This window comes from Haliaeetus albicilla, chromosome 1 (genome assembly GCF_947461875.1).
Source record: "Haliaeetus albicilla chromosome 1, bHalAlb1.1, whole genome shotgun sequence".
In the NCBI taxonomy this organism is placed as follows: Eukaryota; Metazoa; Chordata; class Aves; order Accipitriformes; family Accipitridae; genus Haliaeetus; species Haliaeetus albicilla.
In genome coordinates, this window is record NC_091483.1 from 85106805 (window position 1) to 85119110 (window position 12306).

General features: G+C 49.2%; 1 protein-coding gene across 15 annotated transcripts in view; it reads right to left on the reverse strand.

Annotated features, from left to right (window-relative positions):
• DCTN1 (dynactin subunit 1) overlaps positions 1-12306 on the reverse strand; it is an 85403-nt gene that overhangs the window by 38771 nt on the left and 34326 nt on the right. For 10 of the 15 annotated variants that reach the window (XM_069797838.1, XM_069797846.1, XM_069797830.1 and 7 more), the window contains one exon: positions 7782-7802. The exons of the other annotated variants lie outside the window; for them this stretch is intronic. In XM_069797838.1, the coding sequence (XP_069653939.1) occupies positions 7782-7802 (21 nt within the window). The remainder of the gene's footprint in view (positions 1-7781; positions 7803-12306) is intronic. 15 annotated transcript variants of the gene reach the window in all.

The following is a 12306-nucleotide window of genomic DNA, read 5'->3' on the forward strand; positions in this document are numbered from 1 at the left end:
TGCTTCTGGCAACACATGGGGCTGCCTCAACCTTTGAGAATTCCTAAAGTGCAAAAGAAAAAAAAATTTTAAAAATTTTAAACAGCTACAGAACATAAACACTGAGGAAAGACTAGCTCCTCCAGCATAGAGTCACTTCCAGCTGTGGTAACATTGACCTCTAGTACTTTCTATGCATGACAGGCTAAAAAAAAAAAAATAAATGATCGTCCTCAAGAAAATGCCTCTGATCCCACAGCAATTTATTAAAACAAGCCAGATAATGTTCTAATGAGCTGAGAGATGGCTAAATATTCAGATCAAGAGCCAAAAGGAAGTGCTTAGGCAAGCTCCCAAAAGCTGAAGCACCAAGACAAACCAGCAGATTTCAGGAGTTAACCAAGAGAAGCGGTTTCAGGAGTCCAGACACCGCAGCACTCCACACCAGTGCTGCAGGCACAGCTATGGGCAGCTCAGACCTGCCCCACGCCCCGCATGGAGATGGGAGCCAGATGTTTCTGCCCATGTCAAACAACAGGTAACTAAAAGCCAGGAAGAAAGAGGCGCAGGCCGTGCCAAAGGCAGTGCTGAGCCTCAGACCCAGTGGGGAACCCTCCGTCCAGGAGCCACATCTGAGGGCTGGGAACCCTCCAGTGGTGGGCAACTCCCCTGGCTCCACGGCGCGAAAGCCCTGTGCAAACATCCAGAGAAGAGGAGCTAAGAGTGCTGCCTCTCAGATAACCAGGGTGGGGATATTACACATCCTCACAGGCAAACAGACACTGCTCCCATTTGCAAAGTTAATTAAGAACAGAATTTATCCAGATAGCTATGCATACCAAGTTAGCCTAGTTTTTATTGTACTGTCTTTCACATAAGCCTAGATTAAAATCACTCCTTTTCAAGCAATTAACAATTTTCTGTTGCTCAAAGGAGAATGGCACTGGGTGACCCCAAAGGAAACTTGCTGAGGTTTCCCCAGGGGGATTTAAAGACACGTTATGCTTTCAGCACACCGGGGGCATCCTGCACCACAGCCCTGCTCTCCAAGGCAATGTGGGCTCTGCCATTTACTGCCTGCCTCCAGGCAGAGCCGACAGCTTGTGCAGACACACACTGCCTTGACTTCCAGACCAGCAAATACAAACTGGACCCGCAGCCCAACTGGATTTGTCCTCAGAAATCAGAACTCAATATTACAAGACTTTGACCACAGCCCACATGAGAAAAAGCAATGAATACACCAGGGAGCACTGAGCTGGCAAAAGCCGTTAACTGTGTAAGGGCAGAGGTGGCTCACTCAGGATAGTTACCCGCTCATGCCATACCTAAGCACTCACTTTATCACCAGTCCAAGCACAGACTATTCTCAGTCCCAGCAGTGCTTCCCACCTGCCTGTGCCAAGCAGTTTTTCCTACAATGAAGCCTTGAGTGTACAGGCAAGTTACAGACACTCACAAATTCAGGGCACCGAGGCAGAGAGCATCAGTCTCAAGATCTCCACTCTCACACTGGCTGTGGTAACCCCTCTCTTGCCTTCCACTTGGGTTTTCACTCTCAGCTCTGTTCCCAGCTTGCAGTTGCCAAACCTGTTGTTGGTGAGTATGCCTGAGCCTGGCGAACTGTTCTGTGAGACACCTGCTGCCGTGACAAGTCTTGTGCAAGGATCTGCTCACCATTGGGTTTCACTCTGCTCCTCAGGGATGCTCAGAGCTCTCTTTGGTTTCTGCATTGGCCTTCCAACCACCTTCAACGCTTGGGCTGCCCGGTCTGCTGAGTTGGGTCACGCTTTCCTGGTAACAGATTACACTCCCAGCCCATCAGGACCAGAGCGGCTCACCAGCCCCATCACCAGCCAGCTCCTTCCTCCTCGGCTTTGACGATGATTCTTCAGGGCTAGCAGAGAAAGAGCTTATTCTAGGTCTGCAGAGTCAGCCCATCAGTCCACAAAGGGCTGAATTGTCAGACAGGATGGTACTGCATCCACAGAAACAAACACATCTAGTATCCAAACCTAAATGCCTTTTGGTTCCTTGTAATTGGCTATGACTTATGCAGAGCCCCCATGGACAGTAAAAGGTAGCAAACAAATCTGGACACCGACAAGAGCAGAGGTCAGGATTCCACCAGCATCCCCTCTCCCCCAACAGCTCTTCTGCTGGCTGCAGATGGGCAAATGATGTTAGCAGGGCAAGGGCTTCCAAGTGGCATTTTTAAAAGCTCTATAAGCATATGTTAATGAAGAACCACTAAGTTTCATTGCCCTGAGCATGTCACAGTAAAGCCTGTTTTGGATCAAGAGCTGATTTATACAGAGATGGCTTTTAAGTTATCTGAAGGCATTCAAAAGCTCCAGTAGAAACTCTCTCCAACTCCGGGTTGGCCCAGAGGACGTAGGCTTTCCTCCACCGTGCAAGTTCAACCATTACCCAAACTCATCCGGCAAAAGGGCCACATATGTATTAAGCATTCTCAGACAGAAGCAACCTTGACTCGTGGCTGTAAGTCCCTTAGTGAACAAAGTGTCATATATATTGCTAAGGAGTCACATGAAAGCTTACACAGATTTAACATTCAGTTAAGAGAATTAAGGGTATTACAGTAAGGGGGGCAGGGCAGTAGCTGCACTAATGAGCCAACTCCTCTCCTAATGCACATCTCTCTCTTCTAAATCTAGAATATTTAAATTCTTTCCACATCCAGGATTCAATAAACACCAACATGGGGCTGGCCACACACCTTGCAGAGCTGCCCACTTAAGCAGAAGCAGCAGATGAGAAAATGCAATTTAACAACGGGGCGGGGGAAGGTGTCAGATGCTTTAGGGCTGTCCTTTAAAAACGCTCAGTGCTCAGTGGTATGCAAGAGAAGTTACTTATCTTAAAGCCATGCAAAGTAACAAGGAGCTTTTAGCACCATCACACATAAGAAGATTGCTGAATCTTATCTGCGTTTAGAGCAGGAGCAGCCTGTGATGCTGCCGGGGTTAACTCCGGCTCATTTCCATGGTACCACCAGCTTGCGGCGCCAGATGCTGCTCAGCTCACAGCTCCGTAGGTTTGCTGGCCCTTCCCTTGATCAACAGCAAAATAACCACCATTCTGCGGCACGGACCTTGCCGCAAGTTCCCGGTAACGTCCCTCAGAGGCATGAAGAACTGCCACGACAGTTTGTCAGCCAGCCAAGAGGAATACTAGCTGTGTAAAAATCGGCACACAGGTTCATTTAGACCCTTTTGTAGGACATGTTTTCTGCAGTTCAGATGTGAGGCAAGTTTTATGAGATAATCAGATTACTCTTTCCTTTAAAGGATTAATAGGGCTTGGGTCGGCCCCTCTTCTTTAAAAAGAAAGCATCTGGAAGCAGATCGCTCCGTGCCCTCATCAGGCTGAAACAGGCCATCTGCTCCCCACACAGAGACGCTGAGGCTGAACCCAGCTAACGATCGGGCACAATGACAAACGGGAGGACAAGAGAGGATCAGAGCAAGATCAAGTGCCCAACAGAGAGGGAGATGAAGTCATGCTCATTACAGAGCTCAAAACACTTGAGATCCAGCTCCGGCACACGGAATGCCAGCTGGGATGATGAAAGGAATGGGAATGTTACTGGAGCTGGGACAAAGCCAATCCATTAGAGGGGGGGGGAAAAACCCCAGGCATCAAACCGGCTTTCGCTCATGCTGTCACAGGATAGGTAGGTGACCTGTAGTGAGAGACAGCACCCTTGGGCAAGAGAGTTATTTATCATCATGGTCACACACCTCAGGCATACAGGGACAGCGCTGGACGCTGTGTAGATGTGGTACTTAGGGACATGGCAGTGTTAGGTTTACAGTTGGACTCGATGATCTTAAAGGTCTTTTCCAATCTAAATGATTCTATGATTCCTAATCCAGAGAAGGGCTAATAGCCACTCATGCTTGAGCTTGCTGCAAACGCAACCAACAAACCCTGTGCGACCAACATTCTCCCACCTACCACCAGTTAAGAACTTGCTCCCTGCTTCAGCTGATCTGGGACTCTGCGCTCAGTGTCTCCAAAGGTCTTCAGACACAACCAGGCACCGCAGACAAGCCCATTTCACCTGCGACCTGCGGACACATCTGTGGGGCCCATCCCCTTCCAGCTGGAGCTCTGCACAACTCGACCATCACTGCACAGTCGGGGCAGGATTATGCTGCCCAGTGGGACCACGACCCAGGGAGCAACTGTCCAAACTGTGCCTGTACGGGACAGTGGAGGCCGAGCCAGGCACCTGGCACAGCCACATTACAGACAAGGTGGGACTAGACTAGGTAAAGCAAACAGGACACGACCTGCCGAGAAGGCAGAGTGTATTCAGACACTGGCATCCTACCCCCGATGTCCCCACCACCCAGGCAGAGCTCATGGCACAGGAGCCATGAAACAGGGAATCCAGCGGTGACTTTTGGGGAGAAGGAAGCCAGCTCTCCACCATCATCCCACCAGCTGGTGCGTTAACACAGACCAGCTGAAGGGGCCTCTGGACCCCTGCTCCCACCCCACAGCCGCAGGACCCCAGGGCTGATGGAAGCCCACACACAAACAAGGAGCCACCGCGGTGCCAGCCAGAGCCACCATACCCAGGCCAAGGCTGGCAGCTCACATCAGGATGGTGGTCATGGCACCTTAGACTGCAGGGCAGAGCAGGATGCCCAGGGAGGACACCCGAGGAATACTCTGGCTGCTCTCCTAGGCTCCGAACACCCGCAGCTCAAGGACTCCCCAAGCCAAATATAATTTACGTGCACTTTGTATTTCTTAAGATTTAACTTTAGAGAACCTGTCTAGCCCTTCTCTGCATCCCTGAAAGTCCTCACCACCCCCAGCATCCTGGGGCAAGAGCGGCGCAGGTTCGTCACACACGGGATAATGAAGTCCCCCCTCGGCTCACTCTCAGCCTGGGGAGGCAGGTCCCACCACAGCCCTGGGCAGTGGACCCAGCACCTCTGTCTCGCTGGAAGGTGACACAGCACAATCCCAGGCACTTCAGCAAGAGAAGAGGCAGGCTTGCTGACCACACGGTCAGTGAAACGCCAACCCAGGTAGCACAGAGGAGATAAAGGAGCACACAACCCATTTCACTCTGAAACTTTGCAGAGAAACACCCTCTTACTGCTTTTTAAAAAGATATTTGGTGTTCTTCCCATCCCACCCAGCATACCAGCAGCCTTGGCAGCCCAGCCCAGGCAGGGGCTGGCAAACCCTTCTGAGACAGGCCGGCACCTCCCCACGTGCCAGGGGACAGCCTGGACCACCAGCTCCCAAGCAGTCGCTGGCACTCTGCAGCGATCCCAAGCAAGGTACGCATGGCAGATGCCTGCGTGAGGAACGAGGACAGCCCCTGACAGCCCGCACCCCTACACAGCATCGCAGCTAACAGGAAGGATCTCCAGCTTCGGGCGGCCCCAGAGGTGACCCAACAACTGCCCACCATGCTCTGGAGCCCCGTGGGGCTGCCAGCCCTGACAATAGCACAGTCCGTGTGACCGACAGCAAAAGCCAGAACAGCCACACAACCTCATCGGCGAGAGGCCCTACCCCATTGCTCCCGACAAGCTCAAAGACAGTAGCAAAACCAAGGCAAACAGAGAAGGACAATAGCTGGGAGGATAAGGGCCATCTGGCACAAAAAAAGCAGCAAGCAGCAGCTTTTAATACGATTAAAGTCTATATTTAACGTGCAAAGAGCTACCTTAATCTCATGAATAAGGATTTATCTGCTAATCATGTTAGTTATTTTGTGATCCTACCAACAGGACTGCAATTTTCACACGCTTGTGTAAGGTCAAGAGCTGCAAGGGAGGGGAGCGGAGAGCTGACAAGTTTATTAACAACCAAAAACTTAAATTCTGAGGTGACATCAGCAAAAATGTGGCACTGGCTTGTCCCTCTGAGAAAAGCTGTGACGTACCTGTCTGAGACCATCTCCACACATCACTACTCAGGAAGGGTTCTCTGGACAGCTATTAACATACAACCACTTCTCTTAAAAGCAATACACAGCTAAAGCTCTGAGCAGATGGCAGCATACGTAGGGCAACCTGCAATCAACCTAACTGCCTGGAAACCACGGGTAACGGGGACGAGAAAGTAAAGAAACACAACATTCAAAACCAGAAGTTCTTCCCATCCATGTAACAGAGCCACGACAAACAGCTGGGTGCAAGTCAGAGTTGCATGCGAAACGGCAGCAGTGACAGCTCGCAGGACCGAGACGCGGGGCAGATGCATGCAACGCCTGTAAAGCCTCAGAGACATGCAAAGACCTTGGACTAGAGGGGTTGTGGAGAGGGTCAGGAGAGAGAGGGCACCCAGTAATAGCTGTTCCCGGCCATCCCTCTACAGTGCCTTAGCAGTTTCTCCTTATGTTTCTGCATTGCTCCTCACCTGTGGACTACCTGCAGACAAATGCTGCTGTTTGGATCATCTCTCCACCCAAAAATAAAAATGAAAGTGGCTGGAAACAAAAGATCTGTCGAAGATACCACCGACCGGCATCATGTACGCCAAGGACTCAGCAGGTACCATACCAGTTTCTCTCTAGTGCTTGTACTGTGCCTGTTCCAAGTATCGAGTGGCCAGATTTGCTCTTCTCTTGGCAAGATTTCCATGACAAAAAAATATTCCCCAAACAGCCTACAGGAAATGATGATTCTATGCCAAGACCTTTGTAGTTTTAGTTCATTTTGGTAATAAGCGATACAAAAGATTTTTGGCTTTGATAAGTGTTATAAGCAAGCTGGTTGTGGGGTGTTCTTACCTTGGGAGAAGCATGGGAAGCTGTAGCCCCAGGAGAGGACAAGTACCACATATGAGCAAAACAGTGACTTGCCTCCGAGTGACCAAAGCATATTACTTCTCAGCAGCACGGTATCTTTTTCCAAACTCTTGGGGTTTGTTCTTTCACTACTGCAGCTCCCTGTTCTACCGCTGCTCAGCTACAGATTAGAACTGCTCATGAGAAAATTCATTAAGTAGTGTTGCCTTGTATTGTTTAGAAAACTGCTATATATTAGTCAATAATGGGCCACATAACAGCCCTGTGATAACACACCTTGTTACCAAATAAATCTAGAGTTTTAAATGTTTCCATGTCAGACAGTGAGCATGGAGGAGCACTGCTTATGCTCCCCACAGCATGTAAAGCACTTAACCTGTAGCTGGTACTGCCAACACCCACAGGTCGGGGAACATACACTATATTAAAATGTTAGTTAAGGGAAGAGAAGGCAGAAGGCGGCGAAAGCCAGGCTGAGGTGTGCCAGTCAGTCCTTCAGGTGGAAGCAGCAATACGTGGGCTGCCTCTGGTGTCCAAGACTTACAGTCAGTTGATGTAAAAACTCTGTGCAGATGTGTTGGGAGCGATGCTGGGCACAGCCCACGGGTATCACAGTAACCAGCACCCAGCGCTGACTTGAAAACCTGACTGTGGTTAACTGGAACAAGTAGAAAATCTCACAGTTGAGCATAAAGCATAAAGCTGGGTTGCCAGCCTCTGTGCCTCCCTCGAGCAGCGGCGGGGCAGCAGTACTGCAATGCAAACTCTTTCCCCACGCTGTGGTCTGGCTCAGAAGCAATCGGTTTTGCTGCGTTTGCCTCCCATCCTCTGAGCAAGCTGGGGGCAGGCGAAGGGGAGCACATGCAATGAGCAAACATGCAACAGTACGATGGAGGCACAGCAGCAATGGGTGACAATGAACTGGGATGCACTGGAGGGCTTTTCATGCGGCCAGAAGACTCGGCAACACACAGATTAATTGTCAAAAAAGCACCACCTTTTTAGGTTTCACTCCACGCTGCATGAAGAGGGAATAAAAGGGTACAAAGTTAGAGCTCACATCATATCAACAGTGGTGATGAGAAGCGATCTGCTTTCTGTTCAAACATCGCAAGTTTCAGAGCTAGCTATTTGTGGAAGAGAACATGTCTCAATAAAGTCATTGGGCTGCAAAAATATGTACAATCGGAAAGAAAAATACATTCAGGTAAATTTAAACAAATGTAAGGTGGCTTAAGAGAGGAAAGCAGACAACAGAGCTTCTTTTCAACCCTCCGATCTACGAGCTTTACTCCAGTGTCATTGATCCACCTTCCATTCCTCCAGCACAAAACCATTTGAGATGCTAGGACATATACAGAGGAAAATAAATTCACTTAATGATAGCCATCAGCACTTGCAAAGAAGAGTTAACCAACATGCTTAGCTGACCGAAACCTGGAATCCCTGGGGAGGAGGGATCCCACCCCAAATCCAGCTCTCATAAATACCACTCACCTCCCACACTGACCCACCTTGGATCAGACACTGCAAAGGGAAGAAGATGCTGTATCCAACTTTTTTTTTTTTTTTTTTAACATTTTTTGTGAGTGCACTTCTGCCACACCTCAGGTCACAAAGATTGCTCACAACTTACAGTAACATGATATTTTGCTTTCAAAATGCAATTCTTGATCACACCAAGGCAAAGCCCTGCATCAGCTGCTGCCCTAAGGGAAAAAATCGCATTTCATCCAAAGCGTGCTGGAAATCTCCTCCAGTTTCTTGCCACTCAGGGCCCCTCTACACGCAGGAAAGAAGCTCTTTTCCCCATTTTCGGAAGTCCCCATGACACAGCCCGGCGGAGCAGAGGTAACACCTTCTCAGGTTCAGCCACGAAGGACTTGGGGTTTGATGCCAGGATCTCCCAGGATGAAGGCGGACAGGATGCCAGGGGACGATGGTCTCAAAGCAGGTACAGGGAGCGGGTCTCTGCCTCGACCGCCATGCTTGGCACCGGAGCGGTGGTCAAGGCAGGGTCCCACTCCCCGTGCCTGCTTCGAGACCTGCCAGTAGCATCCAGGAAGGGATGGGCTCTCCAGTGCTTTGGGCAGCAATTTGCCCTAGTGTAGGTGGGCTGCGGGGCAATGCTAGGAGAGCAGGAGAACCCAGCCCAGAGTTGGTGGTACCTTTACGCTTTCTTCTTGCAAAGGCAGGTGAACCCGAGCCCAGATCCAGTGATACCTCTATGCCCTCTTCTTGCAGAGCCTTTATCATTTTTGCAATCCATGAGACTCCCTGGCTGCACGGACCAGCCTCATCTGCTCTCCAGCCCACCCGGCTCCCAACAAAACCCGTTCTGACTCTCCTCATTTTTCTCAGATGCCTTTCTCGGAAGATGCAAACACAGAGCTGACAAGTCCTGCCACAAAGGCCCCCAACTCAATACCTGCCCTCGTGAGCAGAGGAGTGAGCGACAGGTCAGCCAACGGCAGCTAGGGAAGGGCCAGCAAAAGAAGAGGTGCTCCTGTTTCTGTGGGATTTGCGCCCAGAACACAGCAGACCACTTGTGAAAAGCCATGCTCCCACACTGCATGCAGCAGTGCCCACAGCCTCGCACCAGGCTGCTGCTGCGGAGCTGGCCTTCAGGAGCATCTAAGGAAATCGAGAGGTCTTGGCTGATGTTCTAGTTTCAGAGAACATGATGCAGTACCACAGAAAACACACCTTTTGCAGCAGCATTAAGTACGCATTCAGGATGGAAAACATCCAAAATACTGCACGGCAGAGGTTTTACTCTCAGAAAACAGCAATTCTTCCTTAGACAAACTGTGACAACAGTCACCATGTAGTTGAGCCAACACACATATGGATAAGGCAAAAAAGGATTGAGAGGACCACAGCCACCTCTGGGCCTGGGGAGCTTGGCCGCTTTTCAAGGGGCAGGAGATAGCCATTCTCGGGGAGGGACAGGCTGCTGTCGCACTGCTGTGAAGTAACCTCCCCAGACTCTCACTACTTGGACTACAAACCATTTCAGCAAACAACCTCAGCACCCTTTAATAGGTCTGGATAACAAATGACGCTGGAGAATGCTTGCCCTAGAGCTCAGGCTTTGCACGAGGTAAAATTGTATCCCAGGTGTTCGTTTGCCTCCCATCACTGCAGCCTCTCTGGAAGGAGCAGGCTCTCTGCCTCTCGGAGGCACTGGCAGTGACTCCTCAAGGGGCAGCAGTTGCTTTTGTTCCCTTCTGCAGCGTGCCATGATGCTGGCTTGAAGCCAGACTCTTCGGTGTTTGATCAGACTTGCACGCAGGAAACCAGGACCCTTCACAGTGCCAGCATGTAAAGGACTGAAGGACTGAAAGTCCTGCGGGACTAACCCCAACCCGCTCTGGGGACCCTGCATTTGACAGGCAGCCAGCCTGCGAGCTGCGTGTTCAACAGAGCAAAGATACCTGTTTGGGCTGAAATACTGGGCAAGTGGCTCAAAGCACTTTTCCAGCACCTAATTTCCACGTTTCTGCACAGCAGTTGCAGGAGCTCCTGGGAGGAGCTGTGTAATCCCAGCAGGGAAACAGCAAAGCTCGAATTCGCCTTTCTAACATGCAAGGCAGAAGACAAATCTGCATGTGCCCATCACAGTGGCATCGCTCAAGTTACCTTTGGGAGCCTGTCCCACCACCAATAGTATTTGAAAGGCAGCGGGATGTTCATTTTGAACTCTAGCATTTTCCATAATGACAAACCAGAGCGAATGTCCCAGAGCACAGCAGCGCATCAAGCAGCAGCACCCCCAGCCCAGAACACCACGGAGCTCCATCTACCAAAACATTTTGCTTCCAACAGTAGTCAGCACGAAATTCTCAACCTCTTATGCAGGGGAAAAAAAAAAAAAAAAAAAAAAAAAAAAAAAAAAAAAAAAAAAGTGATGCTTAAGGACAGAAGGTACATTAGCTATTTAATCTGGGGTTTCTTAAACCTTCTGGGTGCAAACCCTTTTGGCTCATCTCCTTTCCTGCAACCTCCTCAGAATGTGAGCAGCATAAAGAATTTAAAGAATGATTCCTATTTTAGCATCCTGATGTCATGAACACTAAGATTTTTTCCACTTCATAAATATTATACTTGTCTTTTCATTCAAATGTTCTGAAACAATTTAAAAATTTGTCTTCCAATGCTTCATGACTCCCTTTTGCAGCCTTTATTGTAAGGAAGGGTAGTCTGGTCTGACCTCCTTTACAAGGCATGCTGTTCAGTTTCACCTAGCAACTTGCACATTAATTCCAGTGTATAATTAAAACAGGAGACTAAATGTCATGCATCACAGGCAGAGAACACAAGGGGAAAAGATGCCGCCAGTGCCAGAGGCCCTGCAATGGAAAAGGCCCGTCAGACCAGATATGCCAGTAGGTAAGTCACGCCCCACTCAGCAGAAAAAAGCACCCCCTGCAAAATTCTGCAAATCCCTTTAATATGACGAGAGGGATTTCTTCTCCACCCTCTACTCTGGCAGTCAGCTTAACTCAGAGTGCAGGCAAGGCACAACCTCCCAGGCATCTGAGCCCGATTAACCCCCGGAGCACCTTAAAGTGCTGGTCCATCACCCATTTCCAACTGTGGCCAGATCCCGACACTGCACAGGCTGACCAGGATCCACACACGGCTCTGCATCAAGGTGGGGAAAAGTATTGCCGCTCCCGGTAATTACCTGAAACTTCAAGGAATGAGACTGGGCTCGCAAGCTGCCCTAATGCAGAACTGCAGGTGTCATGCAGCTGAGAGGACAACAAGGAGAAGCCCCTTATCTCCAGATAAGCTATTTACTTTTTCACAGCTGCCAACACACAAGATGGACCAGCCTGTCCCTAAGAAACATCCAGCTTCTATCGCAAAGCACACACAAACCAAACTCACTGTGTTGCCCAGCACCACCACAGATTCCTCAGTATCCATATACATGCATGGCCATTTTTGTGGTTTTAATCTTAAGTACCTATTTAATTGTGCTTGTCTGGGGATCAAAAGTATTTGAAGATAGGTACCTGCTCCAATTTTCTGTTCCTTAGGAAATACCCATCACATTCGGATACAACATGTACCCATTTATGCCTCAAGAGCCATTGAAATTTCTGGATAGTCAGAAGTATACATTGTTTCTCTGTAAGCCAAACATGTAAGCCAGAGAAAGCTAATTTCAAATATCCTGAGGAATACGCTCTTCCTGCAGGCTGTAAGGGTCATTATTTAAAGAAACACAGCCAAGAGGCATGCAGGGCGTGAATGTTGCAATATTGATTGAACTTAGATAAAACGTGTAATACAGGAAACTGTGCTGGGGTTTTATTCCTCAGTAACTTACTGATTTCTGGTCATTAGCTGAAAATTACTTTTAATATGGCCTTGTTTCCCATGGCTTTCAGAAGAAATGCACTTCACCACGGGCATTTTTATTATAGAGCACTGAATTGAAAAGGGCTAACTCAGAGACAGGCTGGCAAAACTGTGTCCTTTCTGTATGTTTTGTGTATGTGTGTGTCTTC